Raw genomic sequence first — 15995 nt, 5'->3', positions numbered from 1 at the left:
TAATACCTTGAGCACTTAATTGAGAATCTGGAACCAAGTTTTAGGAGAAAGAACCACACAAAGAGTAAGGGGAATATGCTAAGACTAGATTTAAAACCAAATAAGACTCATACTGAAAATGAACAATACCGAGTTTGACATGACCCAAAAAAATCCACCATTAATTAAGCTGCATGCCACACAAAACATAATATCCTTTAAACAAGCCAACATAATCCAGATTCCCTATAATTATCACCTACAAATGTCCAGCATAAAATTACATTTTATCAGATATGCACAGAGATAGAAGGATGTGAACTGTAAGAGAAAAGGCAATCTATTAAAAAAATGTCTATGAGATGATCCAGATGTTGAGAATAGCAGAAAAAAAAATTTAAACTAGCTTTTATAAATACTTTCAAGGACTTAAAGGAATAGAGTCATAACAAACAGGGGATGTCAACAAATAAATGAAAACATTTTTTTAAAAAGACACATTTCAAGAACTAAGAAGTAGAGAATTTGAATTTAAAAATTCACAAGATGGGCTAATCAGTAGATTGGACACTGCAAAAACAACAAAAAGTTAACGTGATGATAGATAATAGAAGGTATTCAGTCAGGAAAAAAGTGAATCAAGCCTTGCTACCCATCAATATGGAGTGGTCTTACATTCATATAATTGGAGTCCAACAGAGGGGAGCAGAAGCATAACTGCACAGAAAAAAATATTAAGACAACAATGGCTGAAAATATCCCAAATTAACATAAAAAGAAATGGACAAATCTAGGAAACTCAGTGGCTATCAAATAGGCTAATGACAGAGAAAATCACACCTAGACACATTATAGTCAAACTGCAAATAACCAACCATTGGAAAAAAAAAATTTTGCAGGCAGTCAGAGAAACATAATACATTACACATGAACAAAAATAATAAAGTGATAGCTGACTTCTCATCAAAAACAACAGGTTAAAATCAACAGAGGGCTTAAAGTGCTAATGGACAAAAATTGCCAATCCAGAATCCTATACCCAGAAAAAAATCCTTCAAAATAGAAAGGAGAATAGACATTTTCAGATAAGTGAAAACAAAAAGTTCAACACCAATAGACCTCCAGTGTAAGCAATGCTAAAAAAAAATGCTTCAGGATGAAAGATGACATACGAGATAGAAACTGAAATCTATAATGTTTTAGTTATCCTTTCAATCTAATACATTTAATAATTTAAAATAATAATCATTTGTTATTTCTTCCTATTCTATGGCTTTGCTCACCTGGATGATTCTCCTGGTCTGGATATTATTGGCTGGGCTCACAGCTGCATTCAGCCGAGTGCTTAGCCAGGGCTGGAACTTCCAAACTAGCTTCAGACACATGACTGGTAACTCAGCTGTATGGCTGAAATGGTTGAGGTAGGTCTATCTCTCACCAAATGTTTTTCATTCTTTAGTAATCTAGCCTAAACTTATTTATCTGTGGCCAGATTTCTAGAGAATAAAAGTAACGGTGTATGGCTTCTCAGGGGGTAGGCCTAGAATTGGTATGGCATCACTTTTCACTATATTTTGTTCATCACAGCAAGTTAAAAGACCAGCCTAGATTCAAGGGGTGGAAACACAGACTCTACTTCTTAAAGGGAGAAGCAACATTCACCTACGAGAATGTGAATACTTTTGGCAGGTATTTTTAAAGATAATTCGTCACAAACAGGAAGGAATGAAGAGAACTGGAAATAGAAAAATGTAAGTAAATATATAAAAGGCAATATATATGTTTCTTCTCTTAATTTTTTTGAAATACATATGACTTGGGCAAAAATAACAAAGTGCATAGATGTTACATGTATGACAGCAAAGCACAAAGAACTCGGGGAGGTGAAGTAGAACTTTACTCTTGCAAGGCTCTTTTATTTTACATGAAGTATCATAATTTTAACTCTATGCTGTGATAAGTTAAGCATGTATATAATTCTGTACATAATTCAAAACACTGTAAAGCAATAATGCAAAAAGATATAGTTAGAGCCTACAGAGGAATTAAGATGAAATACAAAAACATTAATTAACCCAAAAGAAAGCAGGAAGTAAAGAATAAGGAACACAAAACTAATGGGACAAATCAAAAACAAATAGCAAAAGAATAGACTTAAACTCAACAATATCAATTATTATAAATGGAGTAAACATATCAAAAACAGATTGGATTAAAAATAAAAAGACTTAATTATCTTTTGCTTATAAGGGAAGCACATTAAATTAAAAAACACAGGTTGAAGGTAAAAAGATGGATAAAGATATACCAGTAAACAGTAAGCTAGGAAGGCTGTAGTGGCTTTACTAATATCGGATGAATTAGACTTCAAGATAAGGAATATTATCAGAGATAAAGACATTTCATAATGATAAAATGGTCAATTCATCAGGAAGACACAAGAACCATAATGTTTAGATGCCTCATAACAGAGCTTCAAAAATGCAAAAGGTGACAAAACTAAAGGAAGCGGCAAATTCACAGCCATAGTTTAGGTTTTACACTCTTATCTCAATAATTAATAGTAACACTATACACAAAACAATAACAATATAGAAGATCTGAAGAAAGCTATTAGCCACCTTAACCGCATTGACCTTGATGAACACAATGCTCAACAACTACAGAATGCACATTCTCGTCTAGTGCTCACAGAACATTTACCAAAATAGACTACATTCTTGGCAGAGGAAGTCTCAAAAAAACTTTTAAGTATCAAAATTTCAGGGTTTGTTTTCTAACCATGGCAGAAATAAACCGGCAATCTCTAATAAAACTAGTCAAAAAAAGACAGAAGATGCAAATGATCTATGTCTGTGTTTCATGTATCAATTTCTGTATAAGAAATCACTGCACACTTCAGTGGCTTAAAATAACAGCCATTTTGTTGCTCACAATTTTGTGAGTCAGGAATTTGTGTAGGGCTCACCAAGAACAGCTCACGTCTGCTCCACGTTTTGTCAACTGGGCTCACTCATGTAGTTGCATTCAGCAAATGCCTGATTTAGAATGCACAGTCTGAGATGAATTTCTTCATATGTTTGAAACCAGGGTGCTGACTGTTGGTTCCATGTGGCTCTCTTTCCACGTGGTCTTCATACTTCAAGGGCTCTTCTTCATGTGGCCACTCTCTCCAACAGGATAGGCTGGACTTCTTTTTGTAGCAGCTCAGAGTACTGACATAAAAAAAAAGAAAGAAAAAAGGAAAAAAGCTGTCTTTGAGGATACAGTCCCTGGGGTGGAATTCTAGCCCATGTATTTTAGTTTTCTCCATATTATTATCTGAGATGTTTTTGTTTTTATGCTTTCATTTTTGTTTTGTTTTGTTTTTATGCTTTCATGTCACATTCCTTTTTCATTCTTAGCTGTGATATAGGATAGTCTATGACAAGGTCTCTTCAACTGTTTGGCTGTGTGAGGTTTGTTCTTTAATAGATCGTACAGGAAGCATTCATGGAAACAATATTCCTTAAATGACAGTTCGCAACTTTTAAAAAAACCATAATTCATCACCATATTAAGTTGTGTTTTAGCACAAAGCAATTGTAAGAACATATTTTTCATTTTTCTTAGGATATGTTTTCTTATAGATTGAAACATACAAAAATCTTTTGTAAGCTTTATGTTTTCATATTTGTCATGCTTTTTTTTTTTTTTTTTAACATGGTCTTTCTATGTTGTCCAGGATGGCACTGAACTTTTAAACCTTTGAGCTTAGCAATCTTTGGAAGTGCTGGGACTACAGGTGCCTGCCACCACACCTTCCCTCCTTCCTTCTTGCTTATGCTATTGGATGTGATACAGTTGATTTTTAAAAAATCCCTTCTCTCCAACATATTTTCTTTCAGAATTGTGGCACGGGAAAGAAAAATGGTAGGTAGAGTATATTATGTTATTCTTAACTTTCCCATTGTTACCTACTGTTCTGTAGAGGTGTTTGAGAACCTCAAGGAAAATCAGAAAGTTCTTCCTCATTTTTGGGAGAACATAAACTTTTGGCCATATAAAATCATTTCTGGGTTGGTTTTGGTGAATTTATACCTCAGACCAAAGGGAGAAAAGTAGACGGACTAAGCCTCTAGATTAGAAGGTAATAATTATGTGTGCTAATTTGTGTGTGCTCTCCTGGACTACGTATCGTTTAGGTAGCCCTGCCTGTAGAGTTAGAGCGCAGGCTTGAGTGAGGACAAGAACTAAGGACAGAAAGAGCAGCAGAAAGAACTTTTCTTGCAAGCCCATAACTGCTTCATATTGTTTCTGAACACAACATAGAATCGAGTATTTGTAGCATTTTAAGAAATCCATGTACAAACTTATTTATTTTTTTTAATAGAGTCTCATTCTGTCCCCTACTCTAGACTGGAGTGCTGTGGTATGATCACAGCTCACTGCAGCCTCAACCTCCCCGGTCTCAGGTGATCCTCCTACCTCAGCCTCCCGAGTAGCTGGGACTAGAGGCATGCACCACCACCCCAGCTATTTTTTTATTATTATTATTTTTACTTTTTGTAGCGATGGGGTTTCGTCATGTTGCCTAGGCTGGTTTCAAACTCCTGAGCTCAAACGATCTACCCGCCTCGGCCTCCCAAAGTGTCAGGATTACAGGCATGAACCACCCCACCCGGGCTCGAACTCTTACTAAATGCTCTAATCACCTTCCCCAAACCCTGATTCTACTCAAATTGTTCACTTTCAAAGAGGAAACTCAGTGATTCCCGGGGCAGCCTATGCTATTATTCGTGCATCCTTATTTGTGGACAAAATTCTTTCTTGCTATGACTTGAACGCAGCCTCCCTTTAGCTTTCACTTATTAGTCCTAGTTCTGTTCTCTGCTGCTATGAAAAAGGATCTGATCTTTCTTTCACGGATCAGCCCTCTAAATATTGGAGCAGCACACTGCGTTTCCATGGGCCTCTAGTCCTTTTCCGGGGTCATCTTCCCTAGAATCCCTCAAATGTCTCTCATTTCACACGGCTTAACCATTTACTGTCGACTCATATTTCCCTTGGTCTCCATGTCCCTCAGGAAAGTTGACCCCAGACGGGCCCGCAGAACAACCTCTCGTGAGAAGGCAAAAGAAATTATCGCCCAAATCGTGAAGGCAGTCGAACCAATTAAACCCAAAGCTAAAACTGTAATGGAAAAGAACTTTCAAGCTCGCAATAAAAAGGCTCTGCATGGATTTATCTCGTCACAGCCGCTAGCCACGCCTCCACTCACTCGTGCAGTGCCCCTGGGAGCCGAGCCCATTGTAGTGAATTTCTCGGGTAAAGTCACATTCTACTCTTTCGAATGGTCCCTTCACCCAGCCGCCGACCCCTTGCCCCAATTTCCATTTGAAACGAAAGTCTTCCACTTTCTGGCTGAGACAGACAAAAATGTAAAACTCAGCCAAAACCAACGGGAGCACGGCAATTTACCGTCACTTCCGGGTCACGTCCACAAGTCACTTCCGGGGTCGAGGAGAGGCCAATGAGACGTCTGCAGCTGCCGGAGGAGCGGGGCCGCGCGCTCCCTGAACGCCTAAGGCGGGTTTTGCGCATGCTCATATAAAGCTCTCCTAACCCGTTTTCCGGTGAACATTTCACGTGTTTCGGAGTCGGAGTCTGTGTTTAGCTTTACTGAGGAGCTCTAACTTTTGGCGGGTAAGTGCCGCGGTTCCTGCATGGTTCCTGCCTTTAAATGGAACGGGAAGGGGTGTGTCAGAAGTCATCCATGTTCTTCTGATATTTCCTCCTAATACTGAAGCTATTGGGGTCTGAGAACGAGAGAAGGGGGATGGAGAAGCTTTGGTTGCCGTGGCAACTGCGGGACACCAATTTGGAATTTTGAGGATTTGGGAAGGGAGGATTTGTGTAACTACTCCTCAGAATACTTGATGGGTCGAATTTAAATTCAGTTGTTACTTATAACTCATACTCCTAGCCACAGAATTTGATTTTAGAAGGTTTACTCTGGCTGTAATGCAAAGAAGTAGAATCGGAGGCAGGGTAGTTATTTAGAAAGCTAACGCAGTAATCTAGACACTGTTGTAAGGGGTCTTGAACTAGGGAAGTGCTGTAAGATTGCAGAGAACAGGGGAAACTGGGGAAATTTAGGAGGTAGTATCAGGCACCAATACTCGATTTCATATAGGGAATGAGGGAGGGGCCCTGAGCATTTTTAGGAATACGTCTAAACTCAGCTTGGCTTATGATTGTCTTTCTAGGTTCGCTTCTCACCTTCCGCACCCCTCCTCCACACATACCCCGAATTCTAGTCATGGCCAAGTAGTTTGGTGTTCTATTTCCTTTTTTTTTTTTTTTTTTTGTAACATCACCTTTTTTTGTAACGTTAGGCAGGTTTCATCATTTCACTGAGCCCCTGAGTTTTTTCAACCTTAACGTGGAAGAAAGTAATATACGCCCCTCAGGATTGCTGTGAGAATTAAATTAGATAATTTATACTTCTGGTACATAGTAAGGGCCTAATAAATATTAGCTACTACTACTGTTATTGTACTTCTCATATTGTTTTGTTATTACACGTTTTGCTGTTTCTTCGTCTGGACTTGACATTTTTTAAATTACAGGGCAGTATCTTATTTTTCTTTGTATGGGCTTGAAACTGGTAGTTTGGTCTTTTTTATGTATCATTTATTTTGGCTGTTGCTGACATAATTTATCTTTTACTTTAGAAGAGCTCACAGGTATAATGCATTTTGCTGATCTAATTATATTTATTAGATAAAAAGATGGCTGTTTTTCTGTACAATTCAGAAGACTGGGTTAAGATGTACAAAAAGTAACTCATATTCTCAGTTTGTAATAGGTATGAGTGATTTCAGTGAAGAATTAAAAGGGCCTGTAACAGATGATGAACAAGTGGAAACATCTGTGCTCTCTGGTGCAGGAATGCATTTTCCTTGGCTTCAAACATACATAGAAGCTGTGGGTAAGTAAAGTAATAACATTGAACCATTTTAACTTTAGGAAAGTGGTAAGATTCAATACAGATACAAAATGAATAATCAGGCTGGTCTAATTTTCAAGATAGGAATATGTGGGGTAATTTTTAGGCTGTAAGCCAAAAAAAAAAAAATCTTTTTTTTTTTTAGAATTCTTTGCCCTCGGATTAATAATAGATAGTCTGTATTATGCTAGATACACGTTTTTTAGTAATACTTACTGAATCTCTGGCATTGACTAAATATTGGAGAGTTACAGCTGAAGAAGATACAGTCTCTGCCATTGAGGAAAACATACCTAGGAAGTATTCAAGAAGTTACTGTTGAATTGCATTGATATTATTTCTAATAGATTTGGTCATGTAATATATATATCTATTTTTTGAGACAAAGTCTCACTCTGTCACCTAGGCTGGAGTGCAGTGGCCTGATCTTGGCTCACTGCAACCTCCGCCTTCTGAATTCAAGTGATTCTCTGGCCTCAGCCTCCTGAGTAGTTGAGATGACAGGTACCCACCACCACGCCCAGCTAATTTTTGTATTTTTAGTAGAGACAGCGTTTCACCATGTTGGCCAGGCTGGTCTGGAACTCCTGACCTCAAGTGATCTGCCCACCTCCGCCTCCCAAAGTGCCGGGATTATAGGCATGAGCCACTGTGCCCGGCCTAGATAGAAGAGCATTTTCCCTGTTTTTATCTAATGTAAATGCAAGCATGTTTTTCTATGGGATAAAATTTCCCCCATTTTTATCTAGTATAAATGCAAGCATGTTTTTCTATGATAATTTTCCTATAAGAATATATATAAAATAAATATAATATATTTAATATAAATAAAAGAAGCAATTATCTGTATGCTGCCATGTTGAGTGGTATAGTCCTGGGAGTACATTTGAACCAGCATTTTACTTATTGCCCTTAAATATGTATTTTTTGCCCAGCCTTTTCTCCCCTTGATAAAGATTCCTTGGCTCCTAAAATTTCGCATTTACTTTTTTATATTAATCTAATTATCATCTCATTTAATGATCTCAGTAAGTTAATCCTCAATAATTTTTGTGCTAGACAGTTTAGGTAGGAGGAAACTGAATCTCAAAAGACATTACACTTTTAAGTGGTGGTATCAGGAGTCAAACCCAGGTCTGTATGATCTCAAAGACTATACTTTTAACCACTGAGTTATATTTTTAAAAATGAGATAGTGTACTTAAAGTGCCTAGCATAGTACCTCATGCATAGTGAGCGTTGAAAAATAATAGTGCCTTTCCTCTCCTCATTTTATTTTTGCTAAATTAATGCACATGGCTTAAGGCAGATCTGAATGAATGATACATCAGGGATAGTGCTACCTCATCCCTGGCAGGGAACTAAGTAATTTAAATTTCCTGTAGCTATGCCATACTTGGGCATGTTTCTGTTAGCAGTGTTCTATAGAGAGTCTGAGTCAGTCTGCAAGCAGATGGGTTTAAGACCAAAGACCAAAATGTACATGCTTAGAAATATTTCACGTCATAGATAGTCTGTTAAACTCAAAATACTTTTGGTCTGCAATGAGAAAATACTTGGAAGTAATAATGACATTGTTCTGGTAATTAACCATAATAGGAAAACAAAATTGCCTGACAATTACCATAGTTATTTTTTATGCTGGTAGATACCTTTTGGCATTTTGGAGGGCATGCCCAGCAAGCCCCTTATAATAAAAACTTTGAAGACGGGACAAGTCTGGATTGAAGCTGTGTGATGAGTACCTAGAGTAGTGCTTGGCACACAGAGGTGCTCAAAAAATATTTGTTGACAGATTGATAAGTTTCCAGATTCTTTCAGTAGCATATTAGAAGTTAGGTTGATGACACTGGTTCTTTATTATACATCTCTATTCCATGTGAAAATGTATTTTCCTTGACAATTTTTTTTCTTAAAGTCATCAGGCTCATGTAAGACTACTTTTTGCTTATTAAAGAATGAAATGAAAGGAGAACTTTTCCTGAGGTAACTAGGCCAGGTTGGAAGACAAAAGGGTATTTTCCCAGCATTTAGGTATAGTTGTCTAAAGTTGATTTGTAATCTCAGTTGTGAAAGCTTAAGAGATAGAAGGGAGCTTAGCCTGAGAACAGTTCTCTCCTTTAGGTAGATAAAAGATGTTTTAAGGATGAGATGTTTTGTTAGTTTCCTAGGCTAGCTGGCTGGTATTGCCACTGATCTTGAGCAGCTTTGGTGTAGAACTTATAAAATGTAGCCTCTGATTCAGAGAGCTGGGCATAGTACACTGTAATAAGATTCCAGGTGATACTAGTGCTTCATGTTCCAGGAACGCATTGAGTAGCAAGGGTCAGGTCCCCAGGTGATTTGTATGTACATTCAAAAGTCTGAGAACACTAGTTTGAAGCAGTCAGTAGTCTTCAAACTTTTCACTTATGTATCCACTACTTTTTTTTGAAAAATTGACTACTACCTTGCACAGTTTTAAGGTATCATCTGAAAAAATTTTACTATATGTTTAATGTTTGCAAGAAATAATTTCCAGGATGTTGGTATTTTTAAATTAATATGTATTACTTTATATGTGATGGAGTCCAAATAGCATAGGAATAGCATAGGGTTGTAATGCCTTGCATTGTCATTTAAAAACAAATCATGAAAAAGCTTTTAATAGAGTGGAAATTTTGTGTTCCTTTTTGTTATACTTCTTGCAATAAAAGTATGCATCAACATACTTTTTTTTGTTTATATCCTGTAAGTTTTAAGGATTAAAATTTTTTCTAGGTTGAGACATCATCATTAATAGTTATACATAGCTGATCAATATAACATATGTATTCAAGGTGTTGTCTGGGTGTGATGGCTCATGCTTGTAATCCCAGCACTTTGGGAGGCCAAAAGGAAGAATCACTTGAACCCAGGAGGTAAAGGCTGCAGTGAGCTATGAATGTGCTACTACAGTCCAGCCTGGGTGACAGAGCAAGTCTCTCTCTCTCTCTCTCTCTCGCTCTCTCTCTCTCTCTGTGTGTTTAAAGTTACCTATCACTTTTTCCCAATTTTTGTATGTATTTATGGGTGACTTTTGTGTATTTCTAGAATGAGAAAAGATTTAGCATTGATTCTGCTATATTTTGTTTTAATTAACATAAATTTTGAGAAACTTTAGTCACACAAGTAAGTAGATGGCAGTGAATGGAATTTAATTATAGCCATGTATCGGGTCCTTGAACTTTTTCTAAATTATTCATGAAAAATTATATAGTGACTTATTGTAAAAAATTATGTTGTTCTGCAGTTTTGATAAGCAAAGAATTGGGAATTGCCTAACTTGCAAAAGGAGATGTCATTTACTTTTTCACCACCTGCGTTTTCACCTTCAGATAATGTGTAATGATTTTGATTGTGAAGCTTTTACTATATAGGCACAGCTGTCTAGGAGATTAACTTTTGGAAAGGGTATATAAGGAAATCAAAGATCTGCAAGTTGGATCTTAGCAAAGTACCTGTTGGTCTTTTTGTACTTACGGGGTACAGTTACCCAGCTGGACTAGAGGGGGGCCGGAAGTTATATGGGAAGAGAAGAGGAGGTAACACTATAACTAGTCATTCTGTTCTTAACATGGGGATTGCCAATACTTTAGAGATATAAATGCTAATTTTTACAACTGTTTTAATCTCATTTGTATTTAATATCATTGAGTTACTAGGAATTTGGTCCTTAAAAAATAAAAGCCCATTTGGAGTTTGCAGAACATGGGAAGGTAATAAAGACCATGTTTGCCTAGAATGAACTTGGCGTTTTATCCATTCTAAATACTTGGGACTGTGCTTTTGGGGGCCTGTTTGAGAGATTTTCCCCAAATTATTTAGTACAAGGATAAAAGGATGATTGAATCAGATTTAAAGGATCTGGTCACTCTAGTAGCCCCAAAACATCAAATTGGATATTTTTTTATTTGCTAAAAATAATTAATGTGGACGGGTGTGTTTCAAGTGAATACTGGGAATGGGCTGGGTCAAGTAATACCTACTGTTTACTTGTTAAAACTTAGAAGTAAGTTTTGTCAAAGTTGAACTGGAGTCACTATGGAAGAAAACTCTTCTGTTTCATTTTTATAGCCATTGGAGGGAAAAGGAAGAAGGATTTTGCTCAGACAACAAGTGCTTGTTTGAGTTTTATCCAAGAAGCTCTGCTGAAGCACCAGTGGCAGCAAGCTGCAGGATACATGTACAGTTATTTTCAGACCTTGGAAGATTCAGATAGCTACAAAAGACAGGCTGCACCTGAGGTAAACAAAGTTTGAGTTTGCTGGAAGAAATGATAGATTCCCAGGAGTTTCTGCCTCCAGCTTCACCTACAGTCGCTTTTACGGAATCTCAGTTATTTTCCTAAAAGCTACTAAAACTACTTTTGGGCGGAGAGTTTGTATTGGGATCATTTTTGAATACTTCTTTTTACCTGTTATTTTAAAGGAGACTAAAATATTCATTCATTCCAATAATTGTTTCTTTTCCCCCCTCCTTATGGATATTTCCCATCATCATATAAAAATTTTGTTATTCTATCTTAAAATCATCTCTTGACCCCAACTTCCCCTACAGACTACATGTCATTGTTTTACTCTGTTTCAGCAAAACTTCTGGAAAGAATTATTCTTTTTCCAACTAAAGTGATCCTTTTTTTAGTTTTATCAATACATTGTTAATACACCATCATCCATTTAAATTGTACAATTCAATGTATTTTCACATATTCACAGAATTGTGCAACCAACCATTACCACACTCTAAATTTAGAGCCTTTTTTTCCCGCCATGAAACCAAAACCCTGTACCCCCTTGCAGTCTTTCCCCATTCCTCCTCACAGCTGCCAGACACTGGCAGACACTAATCCTTTACTTTCTTTTTCTTTTTTTCTTTTCTTTTGAGGCAGAGTCTTACTCTGTTGCCCAGGCTGGAGTGCAGTGGCACAATCTCTGGTCACTGCAACCTCCAGCTCCTGGGTTCAAGTGATTCTTGTATCTCAGCCTCTTGGGTGGTTGGGATTAGAGGCATGCACCACCACACCCAGCTAATTTTTTGTATTTTTAGTGGAGACAGGTTTTCACTCTATTGGCCAGGCAGGTCTTGAACTCCTGGTCTCAAGCGATCTGTCTACTTTGGCCTCCCAAAGTGCTGGGATTACAAGCGTGAGCCACTATGCCCAGCCTAATCTATTACTTTCTATTCTGGAATTTCATATAAGTGGTATCATATAATATGTGGCCTTTTGTAAATGGTGTCTTTCACTTGGCCTAATGTTTTCATGGTTTATCCATGTTGTGGCATGTATTTATTGCCAAATAATCTGTTATATGGAACTACCATGTTTTATTTGTCCATTTATCAGTTGTTAGACATTTAGGTTGTTTTTGCTTTTCAGTTATTGGAAATAATGCTTCTATGAACTTTTGTGTACAAGTTTTTGTGTGGATGTTTGTTTTAATTTCTCCTGGGTCTACACCTGGGAGTGGAATTGCTGGGTCATGTGGTAACACTTTGTTTAGCCTCTTGAGGAACTGCCAGACTGTTTTCCAAAGTGGCCACACCGTTTATATTCCTACCAGCAATATCTGAGCCTTCTAATTTGTCCAATCCTTGCCAATATTTTGTTACTGTCCTGTCTTACTGATAATAGCCATCCTTGTGGTTGTAAAGTGGCATCATCCTGTCTATGATTTGCGTTTCTCTAATGACTAATGATTCAGAGTGAGCTTTCTAAAACGTATCACAGCATGCCACTCCTCTGCTAAAAACACTGTTATGGCTTTCCATTTCATTCAGTAAAAGCAAAGTCATAATTGCCTGTAAATTCCTGTGTGATGTGCTCACTCCTTTTCCTTGTTTGACCTCTCTGACCTCATCTCCTGTAACAGGTTGAACATTCTCAATTCAAAAATGTGAAAAGCAGAATGCTACAAAATTCAAACCTTTTTGAGTACTGACATGAGATACTGACACCTTTGCTTTCTGATGGTTCAGTGTATGCAATTTTGTTTCATGCACAAAATCTTACAAATATTGTATAAAATTACTGTCAGGCTATGTCTAGAGGTGTATATGAAACATAAGTGAATTTCATGTTTAACCTTTGGTCCTATCCCTAGTCTGAAACATTTCTGATCCCAAGGATTTCAGATAAGGGTTACTCAACTTATATTCTCCTGCTTGTTTTTTTTCCATCCTCACTGGCCTCCTTGTTCCTACTTAAATGGGCCAGGCATATTCCTGACTGATTGCCTTTGCCTTAACCAGTTCTTGGAAAGCTCTTCAGATGTCACTATAGCCACTCTCCTTCAAGGCCTCTTTTCGGTGAGGCCTACCTTGACTATTTAAAATTACAATTGCCTTACTTCACCTGCAACCTGCACTTTCAGAATCGCACTTCTGATCTCCTTATCTTTTGCTCCATTTTTTCCCCCTAACACTTGACAATTTAATTATGTTTTTTGGTTATTGTTTGTTTCTCTACATACAATGTAAATGTCACAGGGCAGGATTAAAACAGTGCCTGGCACATGCTGCTCTATTTGTTCAGTAAAAGAAAGTTTACCCATAGCTTTTACTAATACAGTCACCATTGCATCTGTTAGTTATCTTCTAGAGCAAAAACAAAACAACAAAACAAAACAAAACAAGTTTAACCATTGATTGAAAATTTAATTTTTGGACTAAAGTTGCATATACCAGTAAAACACTGGACAAGTTACAGATTCTTGTCCAGATTTTGTTTCATAGAATAAAGGAATTGGATCAGTGTTTTTTTTTTTTTTAAGCACTTCTTTGGCTCTGTTTGGATCACCTCAGGCTTTCATCGAAAGTATACATTCCTGTACTCACCCCCATCCTATTGAATCAGAATATTTATTGTTAACAGGTGTCCCATGTAATTCTTGTGTACAACTGGGTGTAAGAATAGCTATAATAATCTTGAAATTTTTTTTTTTTTCTTTCCTGCTTTTTCCCCCCTGCATTTACCCATTCCTGGTGGGAGGTGGTCCAAAATCTAAGTTTTCTTTAAGCTCCCCAAATACTACAGTGTGATATTCTACAAATGAAATCTTGATATCTCTGAGTTGGGAAGATGAGGATCATTATACCAAATGATAATATGTGTATCATATATAATTATACCAGTGATAGTATGTGTATATACACATATAACCAGTGTGTATGTTCACAGAAATAATTGATTTACAGTTCAGTTTAATTTACTTTGAAGTTGGTGTTATTGATGTACTTTAAATATAGGTTAGAGAAATAGAGATTTGCTCTCATGAAAAAAGAGCTCCAAGTTCTGTCCCCAAAGTTTTGGTGATTTAAGTATAAATTATTTTTTTATTAAGATTTGTCCATAGCTGATGAAAATTCTTAAATTGGCATTCTAAATATAGAATAAATGTAGTCAATAGTTGTAGAAATTGATGGGGTCTCAGGAAACATCTAGTTTGTTGCCCTCATTTTGCAGATGATGAAGATGAGGCTAAGACCAATGAGGAAGCCAATATAATTAGAACCAAGTTTTCTGACTTTAATATTCTTCCTTCCATACCAGTTAAATATTTTATATTCAATATGTATCTTAACTGCCTATTTTCTTTAAACTCCTCAATTAATAATGATACTATTATACTATCTGATATTTTATTAGAAATTTAAAAGGTTAAAACTTTTATCACATAAGAAGGTAATATTAATTTTATAGGGTAAAGTAGAGAAAATGTTGATGGTAGTGGTCTCTAGGAAAAGGAATCACAGATTATTAATGTTGTAATCAGGAAAAAATAGATAGAAGTTGGTTAAGGCAAGAATTTTACATTTTGGTAGTAATTTCTGGTTTGACAGATTATTTGGAAGCTTGGAAGTGAAATTCTATTTTATCATCCCAAAAGCAATGTGGAGACTTTCAATACTTTTGCTGACCGGATGAAAAATATTGGCATCATGAATTATTTAAAGGTGAGAATATGGGCTTTGTGAATTTATGCTTGTGGTTTTGTTTTTTTTTTAATTGCTCATGTCAGTGATAAGGTAGATAATGTAAAAAATGTGGGACAGGCTGGGTGCGGTGGCTCACACCTGCAATCCTAGCACTTTGGGAGACTAAGGGTGGGGGATCACGAGGTCAGGAGTTTGAGACCAGCCTGACCAACATGGTGAAACCTTGTCGCTACTGAAAATACAAAAATTAACCAGGCATGGTGCCATGCACCTGTAATCCCAACTACTTGGGAGGCTGAGACAGAATTGCTTGAACCCTGGAGGCGAAGGCTGCAATGAGCCGAAAGTGTGCCTTTGCACTTCAGCCTCAGCGACAGAGTGAGACTCCGTCTAAAAAAAAATGTGGGACAAGGTTAAGACATCTGGTTAAATAAGAGGAAAGGAAAGAAAAGAGTGTTGTGAGAACCATTTACTTCCTGGTTTTCAGTCACCTCCTTGTTTCTCGGACTAAAAATTCCTTTCATTTGTATATTTCTTCTGGATGTCAAAACCAGTTATTTAGAGATTGCAGTGGTGTTTCATTATGATGATGGGCCAAAATCGAAAAGGTTTGTTGAAGTCATTACAGCTTAGAGTTGGCATTTTTAGGAAAAGGAAAGAGCTAAACAAGTTGGGAATATAAACACATGAAAATATTTTAATGCTCCTAATGTTTAGGTAGAATCTTTACCTCCAAGTTTATATATTCTTTTGTAAAAGTCTTATCCAGAAGGATTAAGACATTTTCAAAATATTGTATCTCCTGTATGTCTGAAAAGAGTACTTTTTTAATACAAGTTTGTAAATGCTTTGCTTTAAAAAAATGTTTTGAGTGTCTACTTATGTGCCAAGTGCTCTTATGATTTTGTTCTGTGGTAGACAGGTGTACTGTGAGTGGAAATTAAGTGGAGGCAGCTTACGGTTCTACATAAGGAAGACCTTTTTTTTCCTTTTCCCTTTTCTTTTCTTTGTCACCCAGGCTGGAGTGCAGTGGCATGATCTCGGCTCACCGCAGCCTCCGCCTCCTGGG

General features: G+C 36.9%; 2 protein-coding genes across 3 annotated transcripts in view; one reads left to right on the top strand and one right to left on the bottom strand.

Moving 5' to 3' along the window:
- The window catches only part of MIA3 (MIA SH3 domain ER export factor 3), a 72027-nt gene extending 66644 nt beyond the window's left edge, over nt 1–5383 (bottom strand). The window contains exons 1-2 of the mRNA XM_074385230.1: nt 5240–5383; nt 2948–3194 (exon numbers count right to left, since the gene is read on the bottom strand). The gene's annotated coding sequence lies outside the window, so the exon portion shown is untranslated. The remainder of the gene's footprint in view (nt 1–2947; nt 3195–5239) is intronic.
- Nucleotides 5384–5495: 112 nt separating this feature from the next.
- Nucleotides 5496–15995, top strand: part of TAF1A (TATA-box binding protein associated factor, RNA polymerase I subunit A) — a 35051-nt gene continuing 24551 nt past the window's right edge. Inside the window, exons 1-4 of one of the 2 annotated variants that reach the window (XM_010340927.3) lie at nt 5496–5664; nt 6830–6952; nt 11066–11235; nt 14831–14944. In XM_010340927.3, coding sequence (XP_010339229.1) covers nt 6832–6952; nt 11066–11235; nt 14831–14944 — 405 coding nt within the window. In that variant the 5' untranslated portion in view covers nt 5496–5664; nt 6830–6831. Of the gene's footprint in view, nt 5665–6819; nt 6953–11065; nt 11236–14830; nt 14945–15995 lie in introns of both variants that reach the window. The other variant, XM_010340926.3, reaches the window with a different exon arrangement.

Source organism: Saimiri boliviensis, chromosome 14 (assembly GCF_048565385.1).
Source record: "Saimiri boliviensis isolate mSaiBol1 chromosome 14, mSaiBol1.pri, whole genome shotgun sequence".
Taxonomy (NCBI): domain Eukaryota; kingdom Metazoa; phylum Chordata; class Mammalia; order Primates; family Cebidae; genus Saimiri; species Saimiri boliviensis.
The sequence above is the reverse complement of the archived record's forward strand: the minus strand, read 5'-3'. Positions and strand labels throughout refer to the sequence as shown.